The sequence below is a fragment of the Papio anubis genome, chromosome 17, assembly GCF_008728515.1.
Source record: "Papio anubis isolate 15944 chromosome 17, Panubis1.0, whole genome shotgun sequence".
Classification (NCBI taxonomy): Eukaryota; Metazoa; Chordata; class Mammalia; order Primates; family Cercopithecidae; genus Papio; species Papio anubis.
Window position 1 is genome coordinate 61,001,314 of NC_044992.1, and position 19,389 is coordinate 61,020,702.

The 19,389-nt window shown below is 36.4% G+C and overlaps 2 protein-coding genes across 9 annotated transcripts in view; both read right to left on the reverse strand.

Annotated features, from left to right (window-relative positions):
• The window catches only part of ABCA6 (ATP binding cassette subfamily A member 6), a 61,050-nt gene extending 51,624 nt beyond the window's left edge, over positions 1–9,426 (reverse strand). The window contains exons 1-6 of one of the 2 annotated variants that reach the window (XM_003913346.5): positions 8,458–9,426; positions 7,321–7,461; positions 5,816–6,020; positions 4,608–4,769; positions 3,185–3,288; positions 2,192–2,418 (exon numbers count right to left, since the gene is read on the reverse strand). In XM_003913346.5, coding sequence (XP_003913395.2) covers positions 2,192–2,418; positions 3,185–3,288; positions 4,608–4,769; positions 5,816–6,020; positions 7,321–7,416 — 794 coding nt within the window. In that variant the 5' untranslated portion in view covers positions 7,417–7,461; positions 8,458–9,426. The remainder of the gene's footprint in view (positions 1–2,191; positions 2,419–3,184; positions 3,289–4,607; positions 4,770–5,815; positions 6,021–7,320; positions 7,462–8,457) is intronic. The other variant, XM_021929342.2, reaches the window with a different exon arrangement.
• A 4,143-nt stretch (positions 9,427–13,569) lies between these two features.
• ABCA10 (ATP binding cassette subfamily A member 10) overlaps positions 13,570–19,389 on the reverse strand; it is an 83,942-nt gene continuing 78,122 nt past the window's right edge. For 5 of the 7 annotated variants that reach the window (XM_031657732.1, XM_009191087.4, XM_003913347.5 and 2 more), the window contains 5 exons: positions 18,868–18,987; positions 18,552–18,692; positions 16,477–16,556; positions 15,509–15,564; positions 14,487–15,401 (listed from right to left, as the gene is read on the reverse strand). In XM_031657732.1, coding sequence (XP_031513592.1) covers positions 15,303–15,401; positions 15,509–15,564; positions 16,477–16,556; positions 18,552–18,692; positions 18,868–18,987 — 496 coding nt within the window. In that variant the 3' untranslated portion in view covers positions 14,487–15,302. Of the gene's footprint in view, positions 14,095–14,486; positions 15,402–15,508; positions 15,565–16,476; positions 16,557–17,808; positions 17,911–18,551; positions 18,693–18,867; positions 18,988–19,389 lie in introns of those variants that run through there. The other 2 variants (XM_017950916.3, XR_004179487.1) reach the window with 2 other exon arrangements.

Here is a 19,389-nt window from a genome sequence, read left to right on the forward strand (position 1 = left end):
ACTACTTTAGGTAGGAATTGAAAAACCACAGGATATGAAAATTATAAATGAAAGAAATTACCTAGAAATTGCCACTACTTAGAAAAAGGAACCACTTGCAGGGGTGGAGTGGAATAATAAGTTATAAAAACCATCTTGCTAAAAACAAAGCAATTCAGGCATTATACTTAAAGAATACTGATCACATTTCACATTTATTACATTAGTAAAAAGAACCTGTCATAAAGTTTATTTCCACTAGATACCCTGCACTTAGTAGAAACATTTCAGAATCTTTTTTCTTCTTAGTTTTAAGGATGCATATATGAATTTATTTTGCTAAGTTTTTAGGTCGCATACATACTAAGAATCACTTATCCTGAGAATGAATTCACACCCAAATGTCCCATACCTTTCTGACTTTAATATAGAGTTGCTCATGCCTCCCTGGTCTCAGGTGACTGCAGGGACACTGTCCCATAGGACATGCCCTGGACAGAAAGCAGGTCCCTTTTACAGAGGTTCCCTCCTGACTCCATGGGAGGCTCTATGTACATTATTTTGTATTTCCCGAAGTTCCACTGCAAAAACTTCTCCTTCTCTCTTTTTTGTTTGAAGACACAGGTTCCTCTTTTTCTATCTTACAATTTATGTCTATTAGAATTAAGATTCTCTCCATTAATAAAATATATTTTATAGAAAATTAAAAATTTACTGGACCGTAGTTTCATTTCAGGTAACACGTGGCTCACAAGGAATTGTTCAATTCATAATTTATCATCCATTCCAGGTAGTTCCAAAACCATAAAGAGTATTTGCTTCATACGGGGAGTAGATAGAAAAAAATCTCCCAGGATTTAATGTAACAAATGTTATATTTCTTTTGGGGTAAAATTAACAAATTATTTTTCCTTTTTTACTTTCTCTAGGCAGACAGTATGAATTTTGTCACTGATAGTATTGCAAAAGCCTTTTGGAAGCTTGGAGCTTGTATGATTTGCATTCCTATCTGCCAATCTTACTTACTGATTATTTGCTAGGTCCTTCTTTTTTTTTTGAGATGGAGTCTCACTCTGTCACCCAGGCTGGAGTGCAGTGGCGTGATCTCAGCTCACTGCAACCTCTGCCTCCCAGGTTCCAGCAATTCTCCTGCCTCAGCCTCCCAGTCTCCTTCAGCCTCCTAGCTGGGATTACTGGCACACGCCACCACACACAGCTTAGTTTTGTATTTTTAGTAGAGATGGGGTTTCACCATGTTGGTCATGCTGGTCTCGAACTCCTGACCTTAGGTGATCCGCCTGCCTGGGCCTCCCAAAGTGCTAGGATTACAGGTGTGAGCCAGTGTGCCTGGCCTATTTGCTAGGTCTTTATTTCTACTTCTAATTATTTGTCTTTATTATAATACAAATACATATCTATCTACCTACATACATACATGAGTGTGTGTGTACATATATATGTGTGTATGTATGTGTACACCTGCTCGTGTATATATACATACATAATGTATGTAAATATGTACCTATAGCACATATATATGTATACACACACATTATTTCAAAATCACTTTAAATTATATGTGGATTGGGGCAAGATATAAATATCAATATATAAAGCAAATGCCCTTACTAAGGCCTTCTTACATGCCAGCCTTTGTGTTGTATGTCCTAGGTATATTGTGTGAGCTCTCTCATTTAATTCCAACATATAGTATTTACTTGCTCCAAAAAATCTATGCCTTGTGGCCAAACCCCTGTACACAAGTCATCTTTTATAGGATTATAGGATTATACTCTCTTCAACATGAGAAAATCTGGAGAAATCAACTATTAACTGTAAGGAGACCAGGCGAGCAAACAAGTTGCATTCAGGGCACTTGGGTTGGAGTGTCAGCTCCAGCACTTACCCTTCATCTCACATTGGGCAATTCTCTTATTCTCTTTGAACTTCATTTTCCTTGCTTATAAAACGAATGACAGTTTCTCTATGTCAGGGTTGGCTTAAGACATTCATGGCACAGAAAAAGTGCTCAGCACATTATAAGCACTATTTTGCATGACAAAATTCAACAGACTAAATAAAAAACTCAGAACAAAAGAAAAAGTAGCCAATGCATCAAGTTTAAACCATGATGCTCTGCAACAATAACACTTTTTCACTGCTTCTTAATTTTCCTGTTTATTAACTTGTGCTACTTGAATTAGTCACTCACCAGAATGCTGAATCTTGGAGACCCATCACTTTCATCAAATTCTTAGACTTTTTTCTCTCTTTTGTTACATTGAGCGATATAAAATATACAAGTGGGGAGAAATGAAGCAAGAAGAAGAAAATAAATATCTCATTGTGAAGAAGATCTTTACTTCTGAAAGGTAACGTCTTCATAGTTATAGCAGTAACTGACATCAACTCCTCCATCACAGAGTGATTGGTTGTGATCTAAAGTAGAGTTTAAACAAACATAATTATTATTTAAAAGATAGAAACTGGTGAACTATGAGTAAGCTCTGTGTATTTTACTAATGTCAGTTCTCCAATTTTTCTTACTATATTGTAGTTATGCAAGATGTTCCCAGTAAAGGCAACTGGATGAAGGCTACATGCACTTCCCTGTACATTGTATTTGCAGCCTTCTGTGACTCTACAACCACTTCAAAATTAGTTTTAAAACCAGTAACATTGGCTTTAAAGTTTTCAAATAGATATGCAATGTGTTCCTTGGTCTGAATATCTACTTCATTATATAACCATAGGAAAATCTGATTATGTATCATTGCTACGGTTTGAAAGTGGTCCCTCCTAAATTCTTGTTGAAACTTAATTCCCATTGTGATGGTATTAGGAGGGAGGGCCTTTGGGGTAGTGGTTGGGTCATGAGGGTGGAGCCCTCATGAATGGATTAGTGCCTTGTAAAAGGCTAGAGGGAACTAGCTGAGGCATGTTTTGCTCTCCATTCTTCCATCATGTGAGGACACTTAGTGCTATCTATGAGGAATGGACCTTCACCAGTCTTTCAGCCTGCCAACACCTTGATCTTGCACTTCTCAGCCTCCAGAAATAAATTTCTGTTCTTTACAAATTACCCAGTCTCAAGTATTTTATTGTAGCAGTACAAACAGACTAAGACAATTATCTTTCATCAAAATCTTAAGGTCTCTGGAAGTAATTGACATTAATTAGTAGAATTTTTCAATCAAGCACTTACTTCTATAATGGCACTATTAATAGCTGTTTGTAAAGCCACAAATCCTCTATTCCAGTATTTGGTCAATTTACATGGAAACTCATCATATCCATCCCAGCAATGAGCTGTAAGCACAAAGAAAAGCACAGCCAACATTATGGGATGAGGGCAGTTGGAGAATATGAAACAAGTATTGGAAAGAAAACAATCTAGAGGAGACTCTACCAGTAAACTTTTTTGGTGGTGGTGTTTTGTTTTCGTTTTTGTTTTTGTTTTTGAGATGAAGTCTCACTCTGTTGCCCAGGCTGGAGTGCAGTGGTGTGATCTCAGCTCACTGCAAACTCCACCTCCTGGGTTCATGTGATTCTCCTACCTCAGCCTAACGAGTAGCTGGGAATATAGGCACAGGCCACATTGCTAGCTAATTGTTGTATTTTAGTAGAGACAGGGTTTCACCATGTTGGCCAGGCTTGTCTTCAACTCCCGACCTCAGGTGATCCATGCACCTCGGCCTCTCAAAGTGCTGGGATTACAGGCATGAGCCACCATGCCTGGCTCACCAGTAGACTGTTAACCACACAGAAAAAGGAAGAAAATAAATGAAAGCTTTTAATAAGGCAATTTTATTTTTGCAGACCACAGCCTGCTTAGAAAGTCTTAGAAAATAAAAAGGAGATGAAAGCAAACACTCTGCTCCAGTCATAATGGACTCCTTGTTTCTTGACATTCTCCAGAGCCTCTCGTCAATCTATTCTCCAGGCTATATCTGGAGTGCTCCCCTAATCTTGGAAACCAAATTACATTTTTGCCCTGATTAAAGTGACTCCGTGGCTATTCCTTGCCTAGATTTACAAGATGCCACAGGAGGTAGCACTTGAATGACTTCAGCTTCACTCTCCCATTACATTCCTTTTCATGTTCCTTGTTCAGCTATACTGGTCTTCTTCCAGATATAGGAACAGATGTCCTTTCTCACCTCAGGGCCTTCACAATTACCTTTCTTCTATCTGAAACACAATGCTTCTAGCACCTCACACTTGCTATTCATTCTGGTCTCCCTTTAAACATCATTTCCCCAGGTAAGATTTCTCTAATCCCACTATTAGGAACCCTTGGCCTGAGTGCCCATGAAACATTTTTTCTTGTACTTGTTCAATGTCTGTCTTTGCTGCTAAACTGGAATCTCACCTGAGGCTGGGGCCTGTCAGTCTTGGTTACTCATGTGCCCTTTGACACATGCATGTGCGTGCTCAAAACATACATATTGGGTGACTCTACAATTTTTGCAGTCATCCTGTAGCAGGAACATACGATTGACCTTGAAATAAGTTCAGTAATGAAATGGGCTTTCGTGTCATTGAAAGCATCTCTGTTGCCCACCCTCACCTGTTCTTTATGCAGAAAACATGAAAAATGCCATAATATATTTGATACGGAAAGTCACCTGAGAAACCTTCTTCTTTCGAAAGTGGAATGTTATATCCCTGTAAAAATGTTAACTTATAAGAGAAAGTTTCATTAAAGATGATTCCCATAGCATATGGAAAGTTTTCCAGAAGTATTTCATTCATGTATGTTTTATTTGGTGCCCCAATGACACTTGTTCCTGTGAATTACAAGGTAAAAATAGACAGAAAATTGTAACAGAGTTTTGCCACAACATAATGTGATATTCAGCTGTTTCCCCATATAATTTCATTAGACTTAAAATCATTTTCCATTTAAATCAAACTTGAACCCAAATGCGAGGGGGGAAATTTTCTTTTAATGGTTTAGATTCTACAATCAGAAGACATGCATAAGAATTACATGTTTTCTTTTCATAATGACAAGTATCAGGGCAAGTTTTAAGTACATAAAAAAACATTGTGCCAGATTAAGTATGCATAAGAGAATCGGAGTACAAAAACAGAAGTAATTGTTGTAGTTACTATATAGTCAGGGATTCCTTATTTCAGATTTACTGAAGCAAAGACAATTTACATGACCTTTGCCTTCTGCAGAAAACAAGATTTTTAAAAAGTGACTCTACTTTCAATAGCTAGGAATTTCACTTGTCAGGAATGGAGGATTAAAGAGTAAATAGCCAAACTGAACCCAATTTGCCCATGAATAAAATATGCATTTTGCTTATTTTGGTTACATCATAATGATCTCATTTAGAATAAAGACTTTTAAAGATGTTTACTGATTGTACTACATTCAGAACAGAATAATCATCAGATTATTCATTTCTACTTTTCAAAGTTATGAAATTATTGTTCAATAACCATGACCTATTTTATTTATTTAGATGTTTTTCTCCTGAAATACAAATCTTAATCATTGTATGACATGCTAAAAGCACACACAATTTTCAATGACTATATTCCTTCTAGATACTATCCTGCAAATCTAAAAGTATAAATCTAGGTTTAGTTATATTCCAATAGAAATATAGACTTCCCTAAACTGGACTCCCATCAAGCTGAAAATATTTCAAAGACTAATTGTTGTGAGAGAAAGCAATAACCTAACCAGATTTGTACGCTATTTTAATACTTAAGTTATTAGCATAACATATGGCTGTAACTTCAAATTAATGTGTAGACAACTTATCAATAGTATATAAACTTCTATCAGTAATTCTTTTTTTGCCATGAGTATACCTACCTTTCAAAAGAGGAGCAAGTGCTGTTTTATTCATTATCTGCTGGGTTAAATTAGATATTGGTGTATACACAACCTTTAAAGAAGAGCTATTAAATTTATCTACCCTTCCCAGATTCTGAGGAGCCATTCCAGGAAACTGGACATTTCTCATGGAACTGGAAAACAGAGCAATACACAGTCCTAGAAGTATTGAGAGTCCCCACTCCTGTAATGCACAAAAAAAGAAAAATAAGGAATTAAGGTTGCGTTCACTTCAAGATCTCAGTCAATACCAAATACTGTTGAAAACAAATTCCAGTTGTGCTATACAGTTATGTTCTCTCTGCTCTCCAAGCCTCTGAGCATGGAGAATCAAATGAAAGATAAATACTAAGACAGTAGCCACATTTATCATTCTCTAATACTAGAACAAAACTTGTGCATTAAATCATGAATTCCTGCAGAAGCCCTCATAGAAGCTAATGGAGTGAATAACAGGATAACAATCTCTTTATGCATGGACAGCTGACTATAGAATTTATAAGACATGGAGTATCCTAGATAGAGTTTATGTTGGCAAATAGCAATATTTTTGCCAGTTGTCATATCCTTGTATTGTAAACTAAAGAACGTGAAAAGGAACTGGCTGGTGGAGGCTACTACTATTGCTGTTCACCAGTGTCAATCATCATTACCTCTTTGGTACCATGCTAGACTACATTCTCAGCCTACTGAAATTAAGTGGAACCAAATGATTTCCTGGCCCACAGGATGTGGGCAAAAGTGATATGTACCACTTCCAGGTCTGGTTCATGGACATATACAAATTTCTATATTCTCACTGTCTTGGTCCCACTGTTTCCTGATGTTCTGACTGAATGCAGAGGATCCTCTAGAGGTTTTCAAGGTCCAGGATGGTGGCGGAGGCCCTGGATGAAGCCTAGGTGCCTGAATGATTGTGTGAAGAAGATTTCTTCACCCACCCAACCTACTTTACTTCCACTCTCAACTTTCATTAGACCATGAGGAGTTAAAAATAAACATTTGCTGTGTTAAGCCACCGAGATTTAGGCTAGTCATCTATGATTAGCCCACCTGCTTGATGCAAACTGACTATCAGTGGTGTTAGTTGATCATAATTCTTAAAAACAATCTTTGTGTAGAAAATTCATGTCCTTGAAAATAAATCCACAGAATTAAAATGTCTCCATTTCTCCTGGCAACATTTTTTTTGTACTTCTTGGCTGTAAGCGTATGACATTTGGTAGTAGCTCTAGCAGTTGCTGTAATTTATCATATAATTAAATGTTCACTTAATCTCTTTTTATATGAGTAATTATCTTAGTCTTTAATTATGTTATTCTTCAGAGACTGTGGTGAGTCTCTCAATTCAACAAACGTAACTAGAGAGAACTGTAAAATCAATAAATCCCATTTGCTAGTCAAAAGAGAACATAAGAGAATCAATAGGTATTGAAACACTGTAAGAGTGCTAACTGTGGAAAGAGACAAATTTTTAAACATACCAATAAGCTCTCTCTTTTCATCCTCCATTTCTTAAGAAAATTCTTGCACAGAAGTGCTTTAGTTTGCTGATACACACTTTTCTGTTTCATATTCATTTAGCCTATTCACTGAAGGAGAAAGTAATCATGGTGGAATACAACCTAGAAAAAAGTAAGTGTAATAAGGGAAACCTTGATCATACTGTTGAGGAAAATATTTACTACCTTTAAAAAGTGTAAACATAAATTTAATATACTATTTCAATAATTTATGACTGTAAAATTTCACCTCAAATATTTCACCTTAAGCTTTTTAGGGGAGTGGGTGATGGTGGGAAGGCAGAGTGATTATTATCACAATTTTGCAATAAATTGGAGAACTGAAATGGAAAAGCTGTAATTCAAGTTCAGAACCTATAAGATAATTTCACATTTTTGGCCTTGTATAAGAGAACTTTAAGTACATGAATAGAGTAATTAAATTAATTTCATCCTGTTAATAGCAATTTCTTGTTCTTTACATTTAAACAGAAATCTCAGAGCTAATCAAATTAACATCAAAAGTCTGATTACTTAAATTTGTCTGAATAATAAATTAACACTAGATACAACCTCAATAAAGTGTTTTCTTGTAACTTTACTTTCAGATGGAATCAACTTTTATCAAAAGAGTTAGGTTGTAAACCATAATCCAGTCTCAAACTACTTGAAACTTGGTTCTGAGATACAAGAAGAATAAAGCAATTTCTCTCAATTTTCTGAATTCAGAAGTCCCTGAATAACTCAGGAAACTACAAAATTAGTTTTAAAAGAAACAAAAAGAAATCATATGGGAAAGTAATTTTGTCCAAAGGTTTGCAAATAAAGAAACACAAAAAATTTGTTTTAGTTTCTGTAACCTCAAAATGAAATTCTTTCATATTTTTACATAAAAATATTCAGATAATTCTCTAGCACAGAAGCAAATGTTTTCCATTTTTCTATGTCTTGCTGTTACAATCTACACAATACAAAGTGGTTGGGAAGAAGCAGAAAAATTTAGTCTTAGGTCTTTAACATAAAACACATAAGAATTGGGAAACATCTGAAAAACAGATTGATTTTAGCAGTGTCCACCCACATATTTGGCATAGCACAACAAAATAGAACTTTACTTACTGTCAGGAAAATAATAAAAAGCACTCTAGAAACACTGTCAAACCCAGTTCTCTGTTTGTCTAGGTAACGATTACAACTTCTTTATTGCTGCTTCTTCATTTTTTCTTTAAATGGGTGCCTACTCCAGCAGCTCTTACACAGCCTGGCTTCTGGAAAAGGGGTGTAGCCAGACCAAGCTGTACATGATGAACTTGTTTTGTTTTCTGTGTCTCTTCCTCCCTAAGCCAATTATTCTGCAAGGAAATGACTGTTCCGTGGTTGGTTGGGAATAAAAAAAACTCTGTGTTTGTTCACTTAGCCTTTCAACTACAGGGATAAGGGAGAAAATGGTAAACAAGGAAAATGGAACTAGTTCTTCAGAAATGATGAGACCAAGATGGAGGCAGGAACAAGAAAGAGTAAAAACAATAATCAAACAAAGCAGTTAAATTTGTATGAGAAATCTGTATCTATTTTATTTTCACTACTGATGAATAAACACAACTACCAGTTAGTTGTATATTTAACTAATTCAGACTAAGTTAGCAGAATATTCTGGAGCTGATTTTTTTTCTGAATAAAGCTAAGCAATCCATAGTATGCTTTGGAGAAACTCCTAGGATAGACAAATGAAGACTTTTCCACAAATTTATTTCTCCCACCCTCTTCACAGTGGATGAAGGATTTCATAATACACATGAACAAAATAAGCCACTGGTTTGCCAAGGTCTACAAAACATATAAAAAGATTCAGATAAGTTTTTGTGCATGAAGACTATAACAAACAGAAACGTGTTCAATTCATATAGCATAGTGTGTCTCCCTCTGCTCTGCAAAGAGTTGCAAACTTTTCTTGACCTGCCACAGTGAATGACAAAACAGGAAACCAAAGTCCATGAATTGGGAAATCTCAAATATTTGACATGGCTCCCAATCCACAGATGTTAATGATCATAAAGCTGAGAAACTTTCTGGAGCAAAGCAGATAATTTAAACAACAACAACAACTACAGCTATGATACTATTATGTGTATACGTGTGTGTGTGTGTGTGTGTGTGTGTGTGTGTGTAATTTCTCTCCTTGGCAATTACTTCTGTGTTTAAAAATAGTCAACAGTGACATGCCACTTCTTTTACATTGAAAACTGGCACAAACACTGCTAATATAGGTGTTCTAAAGTTCTCATGGGGTGTGGGAAGGGAGGTCATAAACACTCTTTTTTTTTTTTTTTTTGAGGCAGAGTCTTCACTCTGTCGCCCAGGCTGGAGTGCAGTGGCACCATCTCGGCTCACTGCAAGCTCCGTCTCCCGGGTTCGCGCCATTCTCCTGCCTCAGCCTCCCGAGTAGCTGGGACTACAGGCGCCTGCCACCGCGCCCGGCTAATTTTTTGTATTTTAGTAGAGACGGGGTTTCACCGTGTTAGCCAGGATGGTCTCGATCTCCTGACCTCGTGATCCGCCCGCCTCGGCCTCCCAAAGTGCAGGGATTACAGGCGTGAGCCACCGCGCCCGGCCAAACACTCTTAACATTTGGTATTAGGAATACAACAGAACTCAAAGTTACGTTTAAACCACCTGTAATACAGTTAAGGTTTTTATGAAAGTTTTTGTTGTTATCATTGTTTTAGACCCTTTATACTTTATTTTAGGAATCATTTTCATTCTACCATTCTTATAATTGTATTAAAATTCACAGCTACAATATCAATGATAATTAGATTAAATATATTTATTAGTTTCATTTCTTACCATTGTTTCTTGTGTATGCTTTCTCTTCCTTTTTCTTGACCTGTTTCTTCTTATTTATTTTCATTTTGGGAGGCCATTCTCCTTATGTAATTTAACAATTTCCCCACAAATAGTGACCTAATAAACTAAAGTGCCCAGCCTCCAGCTAGAAGGGCATGGAAATGGTGGGTAAAATAGATCCCCAAATTGAATTTCCAATATATAGTCAAATTCAAAAAAGGAAGAAAAAAGATGAAGAATGTAAACAACAATGGAAGAAACAAACAAACAAACAAAGACAGAAAGACATGTTTCCAGGTGTTAAAACTGAAAAGGAATTTAAAGTTTCCCTAAAGTTGTGAGTGGCATTTCAGATACTCCAGCAGTTGAAGGATATATTGGACTGAAAACCAAACCTTAGGTGTTTTAATGACCCTCTGTCCTGAACTTGGTCCTTGAAACGTTGGTAAGCTGGAGTTCATATTCCTGGGAATCCAGAGGGTTTATAGGACTGTCCAGTGCTAAAAACAGACTAGGAAAATTTCACCTACAACCTCAGGGAAGAGTAAAGCTGTATTCTCTGTCCAATTTCTGTAAGACAGACAGACAGACAGACAGACAGATAGATAGATAGATAGATAGACAGACAGATAATCGCCCATAGAAAATGAAACCCCAAAGTATGTAGAGCATGTATCAGGTACAAGACACAGGAGAAGAATCTGAATTTATTCTCCCAGCATAATAACATGTCCAGAGATGTATTTTAGGCGTTAGTGTATACACTCTGGAGCCGAACTTGCGTTCAAATTCTGACTCTGCCATGTACTAGCTGTGTGACCTTGCACAATCCATTTAACTCTTACCCCCTCAGGTTTTTCTACCCCCAAAAAGTGGGAAAACAACAGTATTAATATATATATGGTTATTATAGGGGTTAAATTCATCTATGTAAGTACATAGAACAATGAGGGAAAATTGTAAAAGCTCAAAAAATGTTATGTGCTGCTACTTCCCCTCCTCCTCCCCCCTCCTTCTCCTCCTCTTACTATCCTGGAGTGTCACAGAGAAAACACAAAAAATTCCATAAAGATACATCCAAATTTCAGAACACAAAGCAACAGAGGTAAAAGAAATATTCCTCCCACTAGATCAAGTCATAATCAAAAGTCTACCATGAAAACAAATCAGTAGGACAAACAAATGAGACTATTTGAAAACCCAAGAACTAAGGAGGAAATTATTGTGAGCTAAGCAAGGTCTCTCAAATGTGACTAATACAAAATTCTAAATAGTAGTATTTTTAAGATCTTCCCTTTTTTTTTTTTTATAATTATGTGTGTTTCTTTGGGAACTTTGCTGATTGTTGCACTTAGATTTAATCATTCCGTAGTCTTAAATTTTCTCATCTGGCCAATGATTTTTTCCCATTAATGACCCATATTAAAGAAGTCTAGATTCATCAGAGTGGTGGTTGGACTCTGCTGGCAATTAATTAGGTCAGTAATTCTTTTCTTTCCTTTTCTTTTTTCTTTTCTTTTCTTTTCTCTTTTCTTTTCTTTCTTTCCTTCCTTCCTTTTCTTCTTTTTCCTTTTTTATTTTTTTCTGACAAGCTAACCCCTTTTTTTCCTTCCCCTTCATTTCTCTCTGTAAGACAGACACAAGATTCACCAGAAACAAAAGTCCTCTTCACTTCAGTTACTACCACAGCCTGGAGATGGTGTTGGCTGTGTAGCCAGGGTTCTTGGTAGGACTTTTTTCTTTCTGGGTGACCCCCTACACTGGTTACAAGTGAAAAAAACACAACAACAAAATGAAACCACATGGTAGAATGATCATGAGACTGAGCATTTTCTTCTTTGACTAAACTCTCTGTTCTGTTCAGTGATATAACAGGCTTTCCCTTAGCTGGATCATGATTTCATAAGTCCCCTAGCAAGGTAGAAGAACGTAATATGGGCTTTCAAATTTCTCTTCACTTTCCACCTTTCCCAATCTAATCACAGATGTGCTAGCTCCTGGCATCTTTCTTTCGTCTAGCAAATAATTATTTGGGATGCTAACAATATTATAATAAAAGCCTGGGACCTTTCTTGGTTCCATGTTAGCTGTATATTTCTGCCCTCTGTTTTTGTTTATGGAAATGGGCACTTCACTTGGCATTACTGCAAACAGTCTCTAATTCCTTCCTTTCTGGGTAAATTTCTGGACTGCTAGGGATGGAAAGGATTGGTACAACTCCACACAATGACCCAGACATTCTAGGAATATATTTGAAGTGATTATATAGATAATTGCTGTAATGGTTAATACAGAGTGTCAATTTGATTGGATTAAAAGACACGAAGAAGTACTGATCCTGGGTGTGTCTGTAAGGTTGTTGTCAAAGGAGATTAACACTTGAGTCAGTGGTCTGGGAAGGGCAGACCCACTCTTAATCTGGGTAGGCACCATCTAATCAGCTGCCAGCTCAGCCAGAATAAAAAGCAGGCAGAAAAACATAAAAAGGCTAGACTGGCTTAGCCTCACAGTCTACATCTTTCTCCTGTGCTGGATGCTTCCTGCCCTCAAATATGGAACTCCAAGTTTCTTCAGCTTTGGGACTCGGACTGGCTTCCTTGCTCCTCAGCTTGAAGACAGCCTATCGTGGGACCTTGTGATTGTATGAGTTAATACTACTAAATAAACTCATATACATATATATACATATAAATATGGAATTATATATATATATATGGAATAATGTTGCATGTATATGTTTGGCAGGGTTCTCTAGAGGGACAGAACTTCTGCAGCATTGTTTCTAACAGGAAAACTGAGAAACAATCTGTATATCTTTCATTTATTCTTAACTAAAAAGTTTTGGTACATCCAAACACTGAAATGGCTAGATATGCACTACAAAAAAAAAAAAAAACACCTGACTTAAACTGACATAGGTATACAATAAACTAGGAAAGTGTGATGTTCATAGTATGATGTTAAGTATTTATATAATAGTAGATATAATATTATCCTGTGTGTATACGATAGAAAAACGTATTAGCTAAGAAAGAGTATTTTCCAGTTTAGATTGTATAAACACTATAATGTTTATGGCAAAACATGTAAGAATTTAAAAATTTTTATTTTTTAAAATTAAACAAATTACCCACTTTGACAATTTTTAAGTGTACAATTCAGTGACATTAATTGCATTCACAAAATTGTGCAACCATCGCCACTGTCTAGTTCTCAAATTGTTCGTCAACCCAAACAGGAATTCTGTAACCATTAAGTGATAACTCCCACTCTCCTCCCCCGAGCCACTAGTAATCTTTAATTTCTTTCTGCCTCAGGGAATGTGCCTAATCTACAAATAGATATTCCATATGAGTGTAAGCATACAATATTTTTCCTTCTGTGTCTGATTTATTTCAAGCAAATTTTGTTTTATTATATATTTGCCACAATAAAAAAAATTAAATGGATTGAGACACTGAGACTTTATGGGCAATAAATGTACATTCATTTTACTTGCAACAGTTGTTTTATCTTTTTTTATTTTTTTACCCAATCCAACACAATCCTGCTAAATTTTCTGATTCATTTGCTTCTGTATTCATCCAATGTTTCTTATTGCTCTGCTGCAAACGCTGCTTGTTGGAAGCATGTGAAAGTCAGCAACCGCATATCAGCTCTGCTTTCACAAGGCCTATCTTTTTACCGCCACTTCGGACTTTAGGGTGGTTTCTGTGGCAGTGGTCCTCCTGTCGCTTTGGAACAAGACACATTTTCCATTGAAGTTGTTGCTTGCCTGACGTCCTATCTTCCTAGGTGTTTCACAGGACACTTTTAGGCTGACTCTTTCAGTTGGGCTTCTGAAACCACAGGTTGTACAAGAAGCGTGGTGCCAACATCTACATCTGGTGAGGCCTCACACTGCTTCGACTTGGCAGAGGTGAAGTGGGGCCAGCATGTGCAAAGATCACATGGTAAGAGAGACAGAGAGAGGGAGAAGGAGATGCCGGGCTCTTTTTAACTACCAGTTCCCCTGAGAACTAACAGAGTGAGAACTCACTCATAATTGCAAGGACAGTATCAAGCAATTCATGAGGGATACATTCCTACGACCCAAACACCTCCCACTGGGCCCCACCTCCAACACTGGGAATCAAATTTCAACAAGCGATTCAGAGGGTCAAATACCCAAACGACAGCAGATGGATAATAACTTTTTCTACAGGTCAGAGAATAAAGTTATATGAATCTTACAGAAGAGAGAGAACCATCAGTTGATATCTGAACCGCTTACCTTAAGACTCTAGTAAACAAAACAGAAGAAAAGTCCATCAAAGTTTTATTTCTAAGAAGTAAATTTGCATATAACCCAAACTTAACAACTCTGGTATTACATCACTACATCTCTAACATTAATGCAGCAATTATATAACACAAAAGTGTTATAATGACATGGGAAATGTTCGTGAACTGTGAGGTGAAAAGATACAGAAAATGACTATGCCTACTGATATTACCTTTGAAAAAGGACTCATAAAAAATACATTGAATATAAGTTGGCTAAATAAAATATTAACTGTGGTACTTTCTTACCGATTATGGTTATCTTCTTCCATATAATTTCAATATGTACTAAAATTCACATGTATTTAATTTTATAATCAGAATATGTCACTTTAATGTTATGTCGTGCCATTTCATCAGATCTTCTTATAGTCAATGTCACATTAAATTAGAATCTGAGTAACTAATGTTTAAAAATAGCTAATACATTTGAAGTTCAGGCTAAAAAAACTCATATTTTTATTTATAAAATGTGCTCAGTGTTAGCTTTATTGATGATAACCAAAAACCAAACTAATATTACATGATTTTTAAATTATTTTTAAGCCCAAAATAGACCACATTGGAGAGGAATAACATGTCTGATTTTGTTAATTTTTTCTACTGCTTTTCCCTATATTTCCTTGTTTCCTTCATCCTAAAATTTTTAAAAATGAAAACTTTAATCATTACTGAATGTTTAAACTATTGAATATTTTCTTTTGTTAACTGAAGTAAAAGGAAACATTCTTGTAGAATTATGGAAACTAACAATGTAGTAGGACCTAAAATTGAATGTTAGGAGGTTCTTCGTTTTAAGGTTCTTCCTGTGGGAGAAGTTTCCATTGAACTGTTGTATCAATTTTATCATCAACATTTCCCATCTCCTGCTCTTTACAGAGTTCTAAGAATACCTAAGTAAGAGAAAATAAAAAAGATACAAAAAAGTCAGGGTGTTTCTGAAAGACTGATTCACACAGAGGTCATCTGGATGGTGCTCACTCGTTCAATGAAAACCCACCTGCTCCAAGGTAGCCTGAGAGAGGCTGTATTCCTCCAGGTTGAAGGTCTGTTTCACTGCATTTAAAGAGACTGACATTAGTGGCTTATATATTTTTCACCAAGTGTTTGTAAAGTCATACAACAGAGACAATAACTTCAAATTGTTTAGATACTGTAAGATATAGGCCAAATAATTACATTTCCTTGAAGGATAAATTAAACAAGAGTGCTGATATGTCTAATAAAAGATAGCCATGCATGAACATATTCAGTTTCCTATAAACTCTCTCTAAAAAGCTCCTTGTGTCCTATTTTAGTTATCCTTTTGATTCTTTACATGTATGCTTTGGACCCCAAATCAGCTGTCGAGAATAACTTATTCTATATTTATAAATCTATAGAGGAGTCTACTCCATGCTGGCTCCCTTTTAACAAACCCCACATTTGCACATTCTGCATCAATAGCCATAAATATGCAGTGTCTCTGGAACTAGTTCAGAAGCCCCTCCTTAATTGTGACTTGTTACACCTCACTCTTCTGTGTTTTCTTTTGCTGACCTTCACTCAGTCCTCCAATTGTTACCTCTGTACATTTGCTCCTGGGACCTTGGCTTTTAGAAACATAGAGACCCCAATAGCTCCCCTTGGTATTCTTTGGGACAACATTCTCATAATTATCCTTCAATTCTATGCACTGTTGTCATGGTAAGAAACAGCCCTGGTACCCCAATTCAATCCTGCAGGATGGAGTAACCTGACTGACTTGTGGCTGGGCTTCCTGGTCAGCACAGGAAGAATCAGGTGGAGCAAACCCACATCTAGGACCACCACTTCACTTCCTTTGAGACTGTTATGACTATCCTGGTAGGGATTTTTCAAGTTTTGATTGACTATTTAATTGTTCTACTTGAAATTACATAGTCTATATTTGACATAAAAATAATGCAAACAATACACAAAGTCTTATTTATATATATCCAAACTTACCTGCCTCTAATTTGAAAAAGGCCCGAGACAGAGGGTGGACATCCTCCACAGGTAACTTATACGCCATAAAAGAGGAGTATCTGTCAGGAAGAAGAGTGAGATTGATCACTGAGTTCCAGTGTGATAACACTAGGGAGGAATTAACAGGCAAAGTAAAATAATTTTTCAAAGTGTTCTTTAAATAAAAATGTCTCACTTGATACAGCATGAATCGATGTGAAATAACATATTCAACCATAAAAAATGTTATAACAACAAACATCTAGTTGCTTCTAATTTTATGTTGAAGATAAATTCTGAGAAATGGCTTTGATCAAGAATCTTTCCCACTCAGCCTGCACTTTCTTATTGTGCTATATTTCTTACTCTCAAAAAGCAACCTTTCTAGAACATTTGTGTTACTTTCCCTTCTCTCATAGGAGAGATTGAGACTTAATTTTCAATCTCTCCTATAAGAATTAAAATATGTTGAACCCTCTCCTGCTAAAAAAAAATTCTTCCTTGACCTTCAGACCCCCTTTCATGTGCACAATCCAACAAACACTCTTCAATCCTCATTCTGCAGATTTCTCAAAAGCATTATATAAAATTGTACACACCCTCCTTAAAACAAACAAAATCTTTCTCTCTTAGCTTCTGAGACAACCACACTTACGATTTTCCTTCTAATTCTCTAGGCCTGCACTGTTTAATAGAGTAGCTATTAACTCCATGTGGCTATTTATATTTAAAGTAATTAAAATAAATAAAATTGAAAATTCAACTCCTCATTCACACTAGCCACATCTGAAGTACTCAGTAGCTACATATATGTATTGACTACCATCCTGGACAGCACAGATAGGACATTTTCATTATTCCAAAAATTCTACTGGCCAGTGCTGTTCTAGATAATCCTCAGTATTTGTTGGTATGGTTGCGGTGGTACTGTCCACACAGGAGGATTTATTTTCTTCCTCAATCCCATCTCAAAGCTGAGAGCTCCTGGGGTTCATCCTAGACCCTCTTGACTTCTATCTCTCTTGTTGGCCTCAACATTCTCCTAGTTTAGTGGTCTTCTATATGGTTAAAAAATCCCCCACTTTGTTTGTTGCCAGGCTGGATCTCAATGACCTCTTCCTTCTCTTGTGAGCCACAGGTCTACATCTCTGTATTTTGTCATCTCCACTTGAATATCCCTTTACACATCAACTACATGAGCTTTTGTTTCATCCTTCACATTTGTAGAATTCATTCTTGACCTAAGTTCTTTAAACGAGCTGTTTCCTGGAAACAGTGTCTGTTACTCCCACTTTTCAGCTGACCGAACCCTGGTCAGTCTTAAAGCCCTACCTCAATGTCATATCCTCATTTATTTGTATCTTCATTTGCTTAATATCCTCAGCTCCAAAAGAGAAGAACCTTGTCTATTTTGTTGACTATTCAATACATAGCCTGCAGCAGATAATAGGTGTTCAATAAATATAATAAATATTATAAAAATAAATGAATAGAAATGGTATACAAGAAAATTCTGTTCATCTTTCAATTAAATTCAGCCTTATTCTGCTATTCGCAAAGATTTGATTATCATTACTTGTAACCCATGGCTGACCACATACAACTTTAAAAGAAACATTGGGAGGATCAACTGATTTATAACTGAATAATATAGGATAGAGTCAATCCTTCTCAAGCATGGAAGTCTGTGTTATGGAACTTTTGATGCGATTTATATTCAGCAAAATCCTGTAGGTGAAAGCATTGTTTTCATTGTTTATTTTTTAAAAATAATTTAAAAGTTGATAGTTTAATTTGTCTGAACTTTGTTCTTAATCTCCAAGCCATTCCACCATTTACACACATACATATGAATGCACACACACACACAACATTCACCTTTTCTGAGGTCTAAAACACTCACTAAAAATAACTGTTTAGTTTTTGTAATGCATCCTAGCAATCCTCAAACAGCTTGTTATGTAATGAATAGGTCCACTCTGCCTTTCTCTTCCTGTTTAGACTAGCACAAAACTAATTGATGCTAATACTGGAAAACACTCATACTTGTCACTCAAACCAAAAACATCTTTTACCTTTCCTGCCGAGCAGCCTGTGGGAAAAGCTTCAAAATCTCTGTGTGGAGAGCTTTCACCTGAGTAGGTTCTTTCATTTTTATTTCTAGCAAATAATCTTTACCAAACTTGTTTTTCAGATGTTGAATGGAACCAATACACCTAGTTCAGGGGAAATAAAGAAAAAATACTTGTCTCTTAATTTATTCCTTGGTTCTCACTGTAGAGGAAGGTGTTTAATTATAGGTTAGGGAGCTGTAGAGCATCAGCTGTTCATAGCAAACTGAAACTCTATAAGAACATGTTAGTCTCATGCTGGCTCAGGACAGGCACCCACCTTAGCGTTCCTGAAACCATGATGGCCACACGGTCACACACAGCCTCAGCCTCCGACATGTAATGGGTGGTCAAGAGGGCGCCCCTCTCCTTGTTTTTAACGGTAGCCTGAAGTATCTGCCTAAAGATAAAGTAAGGGATTGTTTACATTTAGAAAGTGATTTGGGAAAATAGATAAATAGAAAAAAGCAGGAAATCTAAAGAGAAGTTGTTATGTTAGGATGCAAGAAGCCTGTGCAAAATGGTGAAACCCCATCTCCACAAAAAATTTAAAAATAAGCCAGGCATGGTGGCACATGCCTGTGGTCCCAGCTACTTGAGAGGTTGAGATGAGTGAATCGCTTAAGCCCAGAAGGTTGAGGCTGCAGTGAGCTGTGATCACACCACTGCATTCCAGCCTGGGAGATGGAGAAAGACTCTGTGTCAAGTAATACAATAAAATAGCAAATAAATAAATAGATAAATAAGGCTACAAGAGAAAATCCTTGCCATAGAGAAAAAGAACAAAAATTGTGCTACATTA